At 50.6% G+C, this 12,203-nt stretch overlaps 1 protein-coding gene across 6 annotated transcripts in view; it reads left to right on the forward strand.

Annotated features, from left to right (window-relative positions):
- Positions 1–12,203, forward strand: part of ANGPT4 (angiopoietin 4) — a 59,492-nt gene that overhangs the window by 30,798 nt on the left and 16,491 nt on the right. For 2 of the 6 annotated variants that reach the window (XM_035705562.2, XM_025469588.3), the window contains exons 5-9: positions 184–299; positions 2,343–2,444; positions 4,212–4,378; positions 8,726–8,856; positions 9,709–9,907. In XM_035705562.2, coding sequence (XP_035561455.1) covers positions 184–299; positions 2,343–2,444; positions 4,212–4,378; positions 8,726–8,856; positions 9,709–9,869 — 677 coding nt within the window. In that variant the 3' untranslated portion in view covers positions 9,870–9,907. Of the gene's footprint in view, positions 1–183; positions 300–2,342; positions 2,445–4,211; positions 4,379–8,725; positions 8,857–9,708; positions 11,569–12,203 lie in introns of those variants that run through there. The other 4 variants (XM_025469587.3, XM_025469585.3, XM_025469586.3 and 1 more) reach the window with 4 other exon arrangements.

The following is a 12,203-nucleotide window of genomic DNA, read 5'->3' on the forward strand; positions in this document are numbered from 1 at the left end:
GGTGACTCCTGCTCCTTATCCAGATCCCAGCTCACGGTCACCTCTTCCAGGTAACTTTCCCAGGTTTGATACCTCTCCCTGTCTCCAACACCTCCCATCCAGGAACCTGGCAGAAAGTAGTGCCCACCTGGCACCTTCCCTCCTTAGCTTACCTCTGATTGCTTTTGCTTTGTCCCTTTGCAGCCTCTGTGAGGGCAGCTGAGCAGCTGTTCCAGGATTGTGCAGAGATCCAGCGCTTTGGGGCCAATGCCAGTGGCATCTACACCATCCATGTGGCCAATATGACGGAGCCCAGGAAGGTTAGGGGACTCCCTGGGGGCTGAGGCTATCAGAGGGTGCTGAGCCAAGGGTGTCCCTGGCAGGCCACCCCCCCACCCCCACATCGGCTTTTGGCCTTGTTCAGCATCTGAGATACCAGAGAAGGTGGGACGACCCTACCTTCCAGAGCCCCCATCAGTCAGAGGTCAGAATATGGGGGTAAAGCAGAAGTTCCCAGAGGTGCAAGCGCATCCTTCTTCTGCACCTTCTCCAGAGATGCTTGCAGTTGGACGAGCAGAAAATAGTTACGTGTTGCTTAAGGTAATGCTAGTTGATACAGCAAATCAACCCTGAGAATCCAGGGGCTTAACACAAAGAAATGTATTTCTACTTTATATATAGTCTGGTTGAAGGCAGGTGTGGGGGCTCTGCTCCATGTGGGAAATTAGGGACCAGGGCTGATATAGACCCTACCATCTCCAGTGAGTGTTTCCTAGGTTGCTCTCAGCTTTGAGGTCCAGTTATTGGATGGATGAGGGGTCAGTGGAAAGCATTCTATCAGAAGGGAAGGTATGGGGGCCAGGCCCAAAAGTGAAAGAATATGGGGAACAACCAGTCAGTCTTCACATTTCCTAATTCCCTGTTCGATTTCCTTTGAATTCCTATGAATACACATCTCAGTTGTTGAATCTCAGTTGAATACACAGTTTGCAGACTCTCCTTAACGCTTCATGCACACCTGCTCAACACATCTTTTGACACAGAGATCAGGCCCTTGATTTCTAGCTAGAGTTTCACGTTTTTCTTATATTTATTTTTATAATTATCTGCATAAAAGCAAGTGTTACCAGTTTTCAATTTATGGTACTGGTAAGATTTCCTTTTAAAATACATTTAGTCTAAGTATTTAAGTTTTCTTTTTTTTAAAAGGACACGACTTTTTAAGTAAATATTCTACATGAAATTAAGTAAATTCAGCTACGGTGGAATTCTGGGAGGCCAAAGATCTAGGCTCACACCTCAGCTTTACTTTGGTCTTACTTGCCTTGAGCAAGTTCCTTCTCCTCGCTAGACCTTAGTTTCCCTTCCCACACCCTCTGCTACTTCCACAACAGAAGCCACTCTCTTCTCTCCCTGAGTAGGCCTTTGCCTTGTCAGAGCTACACCCTCCACTGGAGGTGCCATTCCACTTGTCTGCCTGTCAGGCACATCATCATCCAAGGCCCTGTCCTAATGTTGCCTCCTCTGAGAAACCTTCTAGGGTTGCCCAGTGACTCCTTCTCTGGGGCTCTCTGTGTAGCTGCCCAAATGTTCATAATCAATAGTCTGTTTGCCCTATCATAGCCTCCTCCAGACCAAGCCAGCTCTGAGGGTTGATTTATCTCTGATTTGTCTCTGTCATCTAGTATGGGACCAGGGACCAAGTGTGTCCTCACTGAACATGGAACATGTACTGAACTGGCTGGAAAAATAATATGTGACAAAGATTAGGCTGAAAGAAGAGATTATGATGGATGGTGAGCTTTTTGAGAGAAAGACTCTTTCTGTCTTATCCATAGCAGCATCCCCCATGCCTTGGTAGATAGCAGGTGCTCAGAAAACATTTGTCCACTGAATGTAATAACATGTCCTGAGTCCACACTGTGTGTCAAGTGTGTCCTGCCTCTTGGCATTTAATCCTTACCACAACCTCAAAATAATAGTGAGAGAAAAAGCCTCCATTTACTTAATTCTCAGTATGCCCAGGCTCTGTTATTTAGATGACTCATCTTACGTAAGTCTCACACCAAGCCAATTTGCAGAGGAGAAACTGAGGCACAAAGGGGTAAGGTTTTAACACTTGCATTTTACAAATGAGGAAAGGAAGGCTCTGTGCGGGTATCACTTGCTCGCGCTTTAGAAAACTGATGACAGAACTGGGAAATTTGAACCTGGATATTTCTTATGCCCTCAACCACCAGGCTCACTTGTTGCTCTGTGAGATTGTCAGCCAAATCAAAATTGGGCTGGCCCAGACCTACTTCTGGCCTTTTCAGGGTCTTCCAACTCCCTCCCCTCCACCACCACAACGCAATTCCTTTCAGGTATTCTGTGACATGGAGGCCAATGGAGGTGGGTGGACTCTCATCCAGCGCCGTGAGAATGGCAGCGTGAATTTCCAGCGGAACTGGAGAGATTACAAACAGGTAACACTGCTGCCTTGGGAAGGGGCTTTTAAGCCCTGAAACCTGGGGCAGGTGGGTTGTAGGCAGGGCACTAATTTGCCCTCAATCTTTCCCAGAAAAAAAAATCAACCCATCTAAAACCAACTAGCTTCAAACAGGTTTTCCCAGTACACATTCACTGTCAGGGATTCCATCACCTGAAGTTGAACCTTCTTTTTGCAAATTCTGACATATATCCTAAGAATAAAAATTTAACTTTATTTTTTTATTTGTGAAAATATTATATATACATATTGCTTAAGAATTTCTTTTAGAGGGGATCCCTGGGTGGCGCAGCGGTTTGGCGCCTGCCTTTGGCCCAGGGTGCGATCTTGGAGACCTGGGATCGAATCCCACATCGGGCTCCCTGCATGGAGCCTGCTTCTCCCTCTGTGACTATCATAAATAAATAAAATCTTTTTAAAAAAAAAGAATTTCTTTTAGAAATACAAAAATGAAACAGAAGAAAATAATCTCCCATGCCCACCCCTGAGCATTGCTTAAATGATGCCCTTATCTTTGCACACATTAATATCATCACATCTGCAGGAGAGATTCTTTTTTTTTTAACTGTTTGAGGAACCTCCACACAGTTTTCCAGAGTGGCTGCACCAGTTCACATTCCCACCAACAGTGTAAGAGGGTTCCCTTTTCTGCGGGAGAGGTTCTTTAACGTGGAATTGTCGGCTCAAAGACCCCATGCATTTTACAAGATGAGGAAGAGTGCCCGATTGTCTTCCAATTTTTTAATTAAATTTTGAGTAAAGGGTTTTTGGCAAGCTGACTTAAAAGCTCTTAACGTTTCTACAAGCAAGAGAAATAGAAAAGGAATCGTGGAAATGCAACAATCTCATTAGTTGTTTCTGCTTACTGTTCATTTGATAAATACTTAAAAATAAATACCAAATTAAGATATGAGTGTTCTTGAGCCAGTTAGGTTTTAAATAATTATTAAGAATAGCAAGAAGAAATAGGATACTCAGAAGTATACAAAGAGCACTGAAGATTAATCATTAGGCCAATCAGCAGCACCGCGGGACTAAAATGGGGAGTGGGGCTTAGGTGTGCCCCTGTCCTTGGTGCTGAACCATTGCTCTGGGCATTGGTTTCTCGTCACTCTGGGACACTGGTGACACCTAACGTGCTTAGCCTTGCATTTCTGTGTTGCTGAAATCTTGCAGCAGCTGCCATGTCACTGAACAAAATTTGCTCTGCAATTTATGCAGCTGATTAAAATCTTTAGTTTTTTTATTAAGGTTCGACCTACATGCAGCTAAGTGCACAAATCTTCAGCGTAAGATACTCAGTGGATTTTTACATATGTATTTACCCATGTGACCATCATTCAAAGCTAGATATACAATGCTGTGAGCCCGCACAGAAGTCCCCCTTGTGCCCCCTTGTGCCTCCGCGTGTCCTAGTCAATACTCTCCCAAAGGTAGTTGCTATTCTGACTTCTATCACCGCAAATTCATTTTGCTTGTTCTTAAATTCCACAGAAATGTGATTCCAATTATTGTTAACAGAATTTTACATTTACAAAAACCTTAGTCTTTTTGCTCCATGGGGTGGGGAACTCCCCTGCCTAGGCCTACCCACACTGTACTTTGTGGACTTGGCCATTAGGCAAAGTGGTTTTGGATTAAGTGGCCCTGGAACCTGGCCCAGCCCAGCTCCTCAGCCAGGGGTGCAGCCTCCCATTGCAGCATGAACAACCCCACCACCACCACCGCCCTTCACTCTCTGCAGGGCTTTGGCGACCTGGCGGGGGAGCACTGGCTGGGCAATGAGGTGGTGCATCAGCTCACCAGCAAGGCAGCCTACTCTCTGCGCGTGGAGCTGCAAGACTGGGAGGGCAACGAGGCCTATGCCCAGTATGAACATTTCCAGCTGGGCAGTGAGGGGCAGCTGTACAGGTAGGCTTGGGGCCCGACTGGTGGGCGGGCTAGGGTCCCGGGCCAGTGGCTGTAGAGTCTGCACCAAGGGTCAGTTCCTGGGCGTCTCCAGTTCCTACCATCTGTCCCCCATTTGGGCACACGTCACGGGATCTGGAGGCGGCTAGTTAACACTCAGCACGTCCTAGCCACTGGGCGGGGTGGAGAGCCTGTCACTGATGCTGCCATCCCAGGAGCAGGAAAGGGCCTTCTAAGGTCAGTCACCCGGAATCAATCATATTACTGAGGCTCAGAGCGAGGAGTCCAGCCTGTCCCACGCTGTGGAGTGATATGGAAAGTTCCCCGGGCTGGGAAACAGAGGACCTGCTCATTCTGACTCTGCTCAAGCTTGCTTTGTAAACTTGAGCAAGTCAAGGTTCTGGTTTCTCTGTACCTCTGCTTCTTAACTGCAGGATGGGCTTACATATGAGTATAACATAAAGGTCTCCCACACCTCCCTCGGCTTGATTCTTAGCTCTGTTTAGGAAAAGGAAAGAACATTTATTGACCTACTATGTTCCAGGCATATTACTCCATTTAGTCCTCCTACAACACTCTGAAATAAGCATTGCTGTACCTGCTTTAGTGAGGTGAAAATAGGCACAGAGTTTAAGTCTCCTACCCAAAGTTACAAGTAGAATTTGGATTTGAATTCAGATCTCTCTGCTACCAAAACTCAGGGTGTTTCCACTACATGATGTTGCCTCTGAGAAACTCAAGGTTCTTGGAGATAAGACTGAGTCCTGTCTTTGAACAGAACAGAATTGGAATCAGAGATTCATACTCACAGGTCTGAAAAGGACCTCATGTGTCATCTGGATCTTACTATGATGTTGGAATCTCCTCCACAGCCATAGTCATCATCCAGCCAGGCTGGAATGCCTCCACTGAGAGAGGTCACTTCCTCCAAAGGAATCTCTGGTGGCTCTCTGTCCTCCTACACTTTATGTATAATTCCATCTTGGAGAGCTTTTCAATGATGTGTCCCACCCTTCTTTCTTCTTATTAAATGCCCCCAGGATCCTCCAGCTAAGTTGTCCTGGCATCCTCCTTAGGGGAACCCATCTCAATCTGATAATAGTCCTTAGACTGCAAGGTTCAGAGCTGAATGACCATACCCTGGGTCTGGGCTAAGTGGGGCTAAGCTGGATGCCCCCACTACTCAAGCTGACCAGTGAGTAACCATAACACCCTGCTGACTCCTATTAAGCTACCAAAGCCAAGGCTTAAGTCCTGACTCCATCCCTATCTCCCTGAGTGACTCTGAAGAAGTGCCTCCACTTTCTCATCTAAAATGGGTGCGCCAGATGTACCTACCTTATTCAACATGTTATAAAGCTCAAATGAGATACTGCATGTAGAGCATTAACACAGTGCATGGCACTTAGTAAATGCTCAGCAAATAATATTACCATTGCTGTCCCAAGGCAGCCCTTCACACACCTGGCTGGCCTGCTCTGTGTGAGTTCATGGCCATTCTTCTCTCCAGTCCCTGGTTCACACTCCAGTGTGTCCTCTGTGTCTGGGGTGAGCATGTCCACAGGCAATCCCACACTCCTGGGAAGACAGCAGCTGCCTATGGGAAAAGTGCAGGGGCATAGAAATGCTTGTGCAAACAGGGAGGACTCCCTAGAGGAGGTAAGGCCTATAAAGGGTGGGCATTCTCCAGACAAAGAGAGAATGCCTTGGGAAGGGCATCCCAAGCAGAGGGGATGTTTTGGAAAAAGGCAGACAGAGAGTTTCATCCAGCAGGCCACAGATACCACAAACCTGAGCAAGTCTCTTTCAAGATCATAAGGAAGAACTCCCCCCTCGTTCCGTAAAAGTTAGGGAGCCTGGGAGTGAAGATCTTGGAAAACACAGGCCTGGAAACTGCCAGAGAAGGGCCAAAGAGAGAGTGACAGAACAGATGTTGGCCCCTGTGCGCACCCCCCCCCCCCCGCATAGTCAGCTGGCCGGTGAGATGGGGAAGATGCGCACAGGAAAGCCCAGTCAGCACTGGGGCCTGGGCGCCATGGGCATGAGGGGCACCCTTATGTGTCAGACCCAATAATGGGGTCTTCTAGAGCCTGGCCGAGGCATACACATTAGCCTACAAGAGGAAGTGGTCCACAGGAAGAAACTGGCACAGGCACACAGCCACCAGGCGCACACCCCTCAGAGGTGGCCACACACCCATATCTGGTTACAAGTGCAAGATTTACACAGAGGTATGTGCACATGCGGAGGGGCTCACCACACCTCTGGGGTGCACTGCTTGGGCCTACAGAGTGCATAGACTCACACAAGTACATAGTTGCACAAACCAGCACAGGCACATGCCCAGACATACATGTAGAGGTGCTTCACAGGTACCAATACACGTAATTCCAGACCCAAACTCAGATTCCAGAGCACACACTCGGAGCCTCCATAGACATTGCTGCACAAACTCAAAACAAACATGCACACACACACAGGCATGAAGAACTGTTTCCAAATGCTCACAATTATAGACACACAGACCCCAGCCACCAATCCACAGACACATGAAAGCTACTCCTTGTGTATCTAACTTAGGAACACCCAGAGACTGTGTGTCTGAGGTCCCCAGGCTTGAGCCATGAACATGTACAGAGTGCATCTGAACAATGGGCCACATTGGGCTTTCTAGTCTCTGACTTGAGAATTCCCCAGAGGTCACAAGATCCTCACTGTGGCTCCCACAGGGGAGAGGAAGAGCCTGAGGTGAGGACTTGGAGACAGCAGGGAGGCCCGTGCTGCTAGAATGACCTCATGAGACTGCTCAGCTTCGCCCAGCCCTGATTCCACACACCTCAGCCTAAATGTCATCCCGAACCTCAGTCTGAGCCCCAAGCCTGACCTTGAACTGCCATCACTGATACCTCAAGGGGAGCCTATAATGACCACAAAGAGAAGACAGGACTATGTGAGCCAGTGGGCCAATCTACCTGTCCCTATCCCTGGGAACCCCTGGCCAGATGAGCCTTTTTACAGGGAGCCCTGGATTACATGTTTAAGGGCACAGTTAGGGCTTTACAGTTAGGGCACCTGGACCCTGAAGCCATGCCCCTGCCTCACTACAGACAGACAGAGCCCATGGTGGGAAGTGCAGGGACTGAGCCAGGCCACAACCCAGGCCCTACATGCCCTCTTGATCCCCCCAGGGGCATCTCCCAGGCCCTGCCCCAGCCGCATCTGGTGTCCATTTTTCCCCACCCAGAGGACCTTCTTTTTTCCAAATCAGGTCCCCACCTCAGCTACCAATGCTACAAGCACCCAACACCCTCTCCAATCAGGAGCAAAAGCCTGTGCCAGCTGTAGCTGTGTGTCAAGAGTGGGGAACAAAGGGACGAATGATAAAAAGCATTATATGTGCTGAACATTTACCATGTGCCCGCACTGCTATGGCTCATCACACACTGAGGTCATCGGAACATGATAACCCAACAAATTCATCACTGTTAACATTACTACCATTACTGTTTTAATAAAAGGAGAAACTGAAACTGACAAGTGAAGCAATCCGCCCAAGGTCACGCAGCTGGCAAGTGGCAGAGCTGGGATTCGAATCCAGGCATTCTATCCTCAGAGCTCACGGTCATAATTACCGTATAGGTTTGGCTGTGCCCACCAGGATCTCATAGCCTGGCAGAGAAATAGAAACCCTCCCCGCAGCTGGCTGCAGATGTGCAAGTCACAGGGCTGCGGTTGCCCTGGGGCACAGATCCATGTAGGTTGGTGTAGTCAGGGAAGGCTTCCTGGAGGTGGTAGGCTGGGGTTGCAGAGTAGTCAGCTAGGAAGCAAAATGCACACAACTCCCAAGGCAGGCCACACAGGGCTGGGTTGTGGATCTCACTCTCTTTCATTCTGAGGCCTGGGGCAGCCTCCCTGCGCTCTAGGGATCTCTGTATCTTCACCTGTAAGATGGAAATAATCAGGTGTTGTGAGGATGCCAGGAACAGGGGCTAACCCACAGAAAGCACTTGGAACAATGCCCAGCACATAGTAGGTGTTCAAAAAACTGTTAGCCATTGTCCTCATTATTAGTATTCTCATTTTGATCCTTCTCACTCCTGTCCAAGACTCAGGTTCAGTGAGATGAGGGAGACCTGGCACACAGTGGGTGCTCTGTCCCTGGGAGGCAGCAGGCAGAGAGGGCAATCCAGGGGCAGGATACCCTATGCACCTTAGGCTGGAGTACCCTCTCTCAGAACAACTGAAAAAGAGCCCCAGCCTAGGGCCCTCTTGGGGGGGGGGGGCATTCTTTAACCAGCCGCAACCTAACTCTGGACCCAACTCCCATCACCACCTCCGGGTGGCCTCCAGGCTTTCTCTGAGCGGGTACAGCGGTTCAGCAGGGCGCCAGAGCAGCCTGGTCCTGCAAGGCACCAACTTCAGCACCCGTGATGCAGACAATGACAACTGCCTCTGCAAGTGTGCCCAGATGCTGTCTGGAGGTGGGTGTGGGGGTCTGAAACCAAGCTTGCCCACAGGTGCACCTGGCTGAACACCCCCATTACCTCCCCACTCAGGTCCCCTACGGCTGGGTGCTGTTGGGAAGAGGGTGCAGCTTGGGGCACCTGACTGTGCCCCCTCCATCCCTCCCCCCACTGAGTCCTTGAGGTTCCCTCTGGATCTCCCCTCATCCTAACACAGGCACCACCAATCTTTCTCTGAGACTGGGCTAGGGGAACTCTGAGGCTGGGATGCAATGCCTGATGGGCCCCAACCCCAGGCCTGAGAATCCGTTCCCCAGACCGAGTGGGACCAGGATGGGGACACCTGGGCTAGGGGCTCAGGTAGTGTTCCTTGGGGGGAGGACAGAGGGAGATGGGGATGAGTAGGGGAGACAGAGATAGGAGGAGATACCTCCTGCAACACAGAGACAGGGACAGATGCAGATGAGAGGGACACAGAACAGTGGACACAAAGAGCTCCATAGGGACAGAAGTGCAGAGGGACAGATGGAGAGGTAAATGCAGACCACAGAGAGACAGACGGACACAGTATGTGAGAGACAGGCCAGGAAAGGCAAGAAAACAGAAGCAGATACATCAGACTTCAGAGAGATCCAGACAGACCCCACAGAGACATAGACCCATAGACTCGGGGGGCCCTCAGGGGGCTGATGCAGAGGCTGCAGGCTGAGCAGGGAGACTCCCAGGACCATGCCCATCCACTCCGCCCCATCTCCTGCGAGCTGGCCTCCCGGAGGAGGCAGCGGCCCTGACTGTCCCCGGGGTAGGGGGCTGCCCTCAGCCCACTGGCTGGCCCCCACCTCCCCAAGCATCTTCCTCTCCCCGCACCAGGATGGTGGTTTGATGCCTGTGGCCTCTCAAATCTCAACGGCATCTACTACCCAGCTCGCCACCACGTGCGCAAACTCAACGGCATCCGCTGGCACTACTTCCAGGGCCCCAGCTACTCGCTGCGGGCCACTCGCATGATGGTGCGTCCCGTGGGCATCTGACAAGTGGCTGCGCCTGGAGGCTGGACCCATAGGAAGAGGTGGGACTTGGTATCCCCTGGGCAAGCCGGACCCAAACATAGGACACAGTGCCAGGGCATTGTCCTGGATACCCTGGGTCCCCTGAGCTAGCACTCCTTGCCCAGGAGACAGGGGGTCAGCTGCCCCCTGTTCCCTTCAAGTTGTGAAATAAGGGTAATGGGGGGGTCCTGCCTCTACAGTATCCCTCTGTCCTCTTCCCTCTGTCTCCAGCATGGCTACCCTGCCAGCTTGAGGGTCATGATAACCTGAATGAGCTGAGAACATACTCAATTTAGGTCCTCAAAGAAATAGGGAATTAACAGCCCACCCCTCTGAGGCCTCAGCATCTGGAGCTCAGATCAAGTCTTTGGGGGCTTCAGAAAATCTAACAAGGATTTCTTTACCCCTAGCATGTCCTTGAATGTATTCCAGAGAGAATAAATCAGGCTCCCCTTGAAAAGTGAGGGAGGGAAACACGTGGTTAAATCCATATAAACAGGCATTCTTAGCTACAGGACTTGTCAGAGCCTTTAATATAGTGATATGCTTTTTGACCACCTGTGAAGGGGTTAGAGTAGGCAGCCTTCTCCAAGTGTCCTTATTTGAAAATAGGCCCTCTTTATCCCAGAGCATCTCTCGGAGCTGCAGATGCCCTTGGAAAATGTCTGTCAAGTGTGATAAGGAGGAGCCCCATCTCCCCATCTCCCCACCCCCATCTGCACTCAAGAGACACAGCGATGGTCTCAAACAGCCTCTAAAAACAACTGGAAGAAGCTTTGGGTTAAAGAAGACACATGCCATCCCTGAAGAAGGATCTAGTTTATGATCTGTGCTACAGGCTGGGGTCCTGCCAGGTTCCTTCTGGCCCTGGAAAGCCAGATCTCCGCCTGGAGGCTACCTTCTCAGCACTCCCTGTAACCCTAGCTCACGTCGGCTCAAGTTCAAGGACTGCTGGATCTGTCCACTCTGCCTTGGGCAGGATGCCCATCTTCAAGTCTAGATCCTTCCGGCCTCCAAGCCAGGACCCTAGCCCTCTTTCCCCATCTGATCCAACAGTCAGCTGGGGGTTCAAGGGAGGTGGGAGCATGGGGCAGAGCCAGCCTTTGCCTGGGTCTGGGAGACCAGGGGCTCCTCACGAGCTTCTTTTGGAGGATAGGGTCAGAGAGGGGCCACGGCCGCTCTGCCGCCCACCCCATCACGGTCACCCTCCTCAGTTCGGATGAGGCCAGCACAGTCCTGCCATCTTCAGCCAACACCCAGACCAGCCGAGACCAACCTGCTCTTCCACGAGGGTGTGCCTCTGTCTTCAGGAGGTTTTCTCCTGGATGGGGCTGGGATGGATGGTGGGTGGCTGTCCTTGAGTCCCACCTCAGCCAGGCCCCTGAGCAAAGCCAGCGAGGATTAAGACTGAGCTCTTTGGAAAAAAAAAACAACCGTGTCGTGCCGTGAGCCAGGCTCTGGAATTGGGCAGACCTGCTCCAGCTCCTGGACTTGAGGCCACTGGCTCAGCCTCTCAAGACCTCAGTTGCCTTGTCTGTGTAGTGGAGATGACGCTCCCTCCTGGCTGCGCCATGGCAGGAGGCGATGAAACCATGTATGTCAGCTTTGTAACGGGGCGTGGCATGAACAGATGCCTAATAAAGGTTAGTTCCCAAAGAGGGAAATGGAGGGAGGAAATCCACCCCTAGTATGTGCCCCATTTCTTTTGGACCCAGGTAAGGTGAGCACTTATTTTTTAATCCATGGCATTTATGTTTGTACTGCAGAGTTTATCAGCTAGGGGAAAGGAGATGAAGGCGAAGCTGTGAGCCCCAGGGACAGACTCCTCTGGGTGGGATGAAAGCGTCAATCCTGTCTGTACTTGTTTTCTAGAAAAGGCTGAGAAGCTGATCTGGGTTACCCTCTGATGCCTGTTCTTAGATATTCATCCTTCATTCCTACCTTCCTTCCTTCTCCATGTCAGGACTCTCCAGCACAAGGGATAGAAACTCTACCCTAAGGAATGGACTGACTCACATACCCAGAAGTCTAGGGGTGGATTCAGGCACAGTTAGATCCAGGGGCTCAAGTGACGTCCCTCTTCACCTCTCAGCCCTGCATCCACGTCGGCTTTATTCTCAGTCAGGTTCTCTCCTGACAGGTGACTCCAGCAGCCTTGGGCTCATGTGCCCCCAGCTAAGCAGAGTTCCCCTGTCCCAGTGATTTCAGCAAAGGCATGAATTTCTCCAGCTGAGACTGGTGCTCCTGTGCCCATCTCTGTCCTTTTTACTGTGAGTCTGAATGACCAGACCTGGGTCACCCAATCATGCCTTGAAC

This window comes from Canis lupus, chromosome 24, assembly GCF_003254725.2.
Source record: "Canis lupus dingo isolate Sandy chromosome 24, ASM325472v2, whole genome shotgun sequence".
NCBI classification, from domain to species: domain Eukaryota; kingdom Metazoa; phylum Chordata; class Mammalia; order Carnivora; family Canidae; genus Canis; species Canis lupus.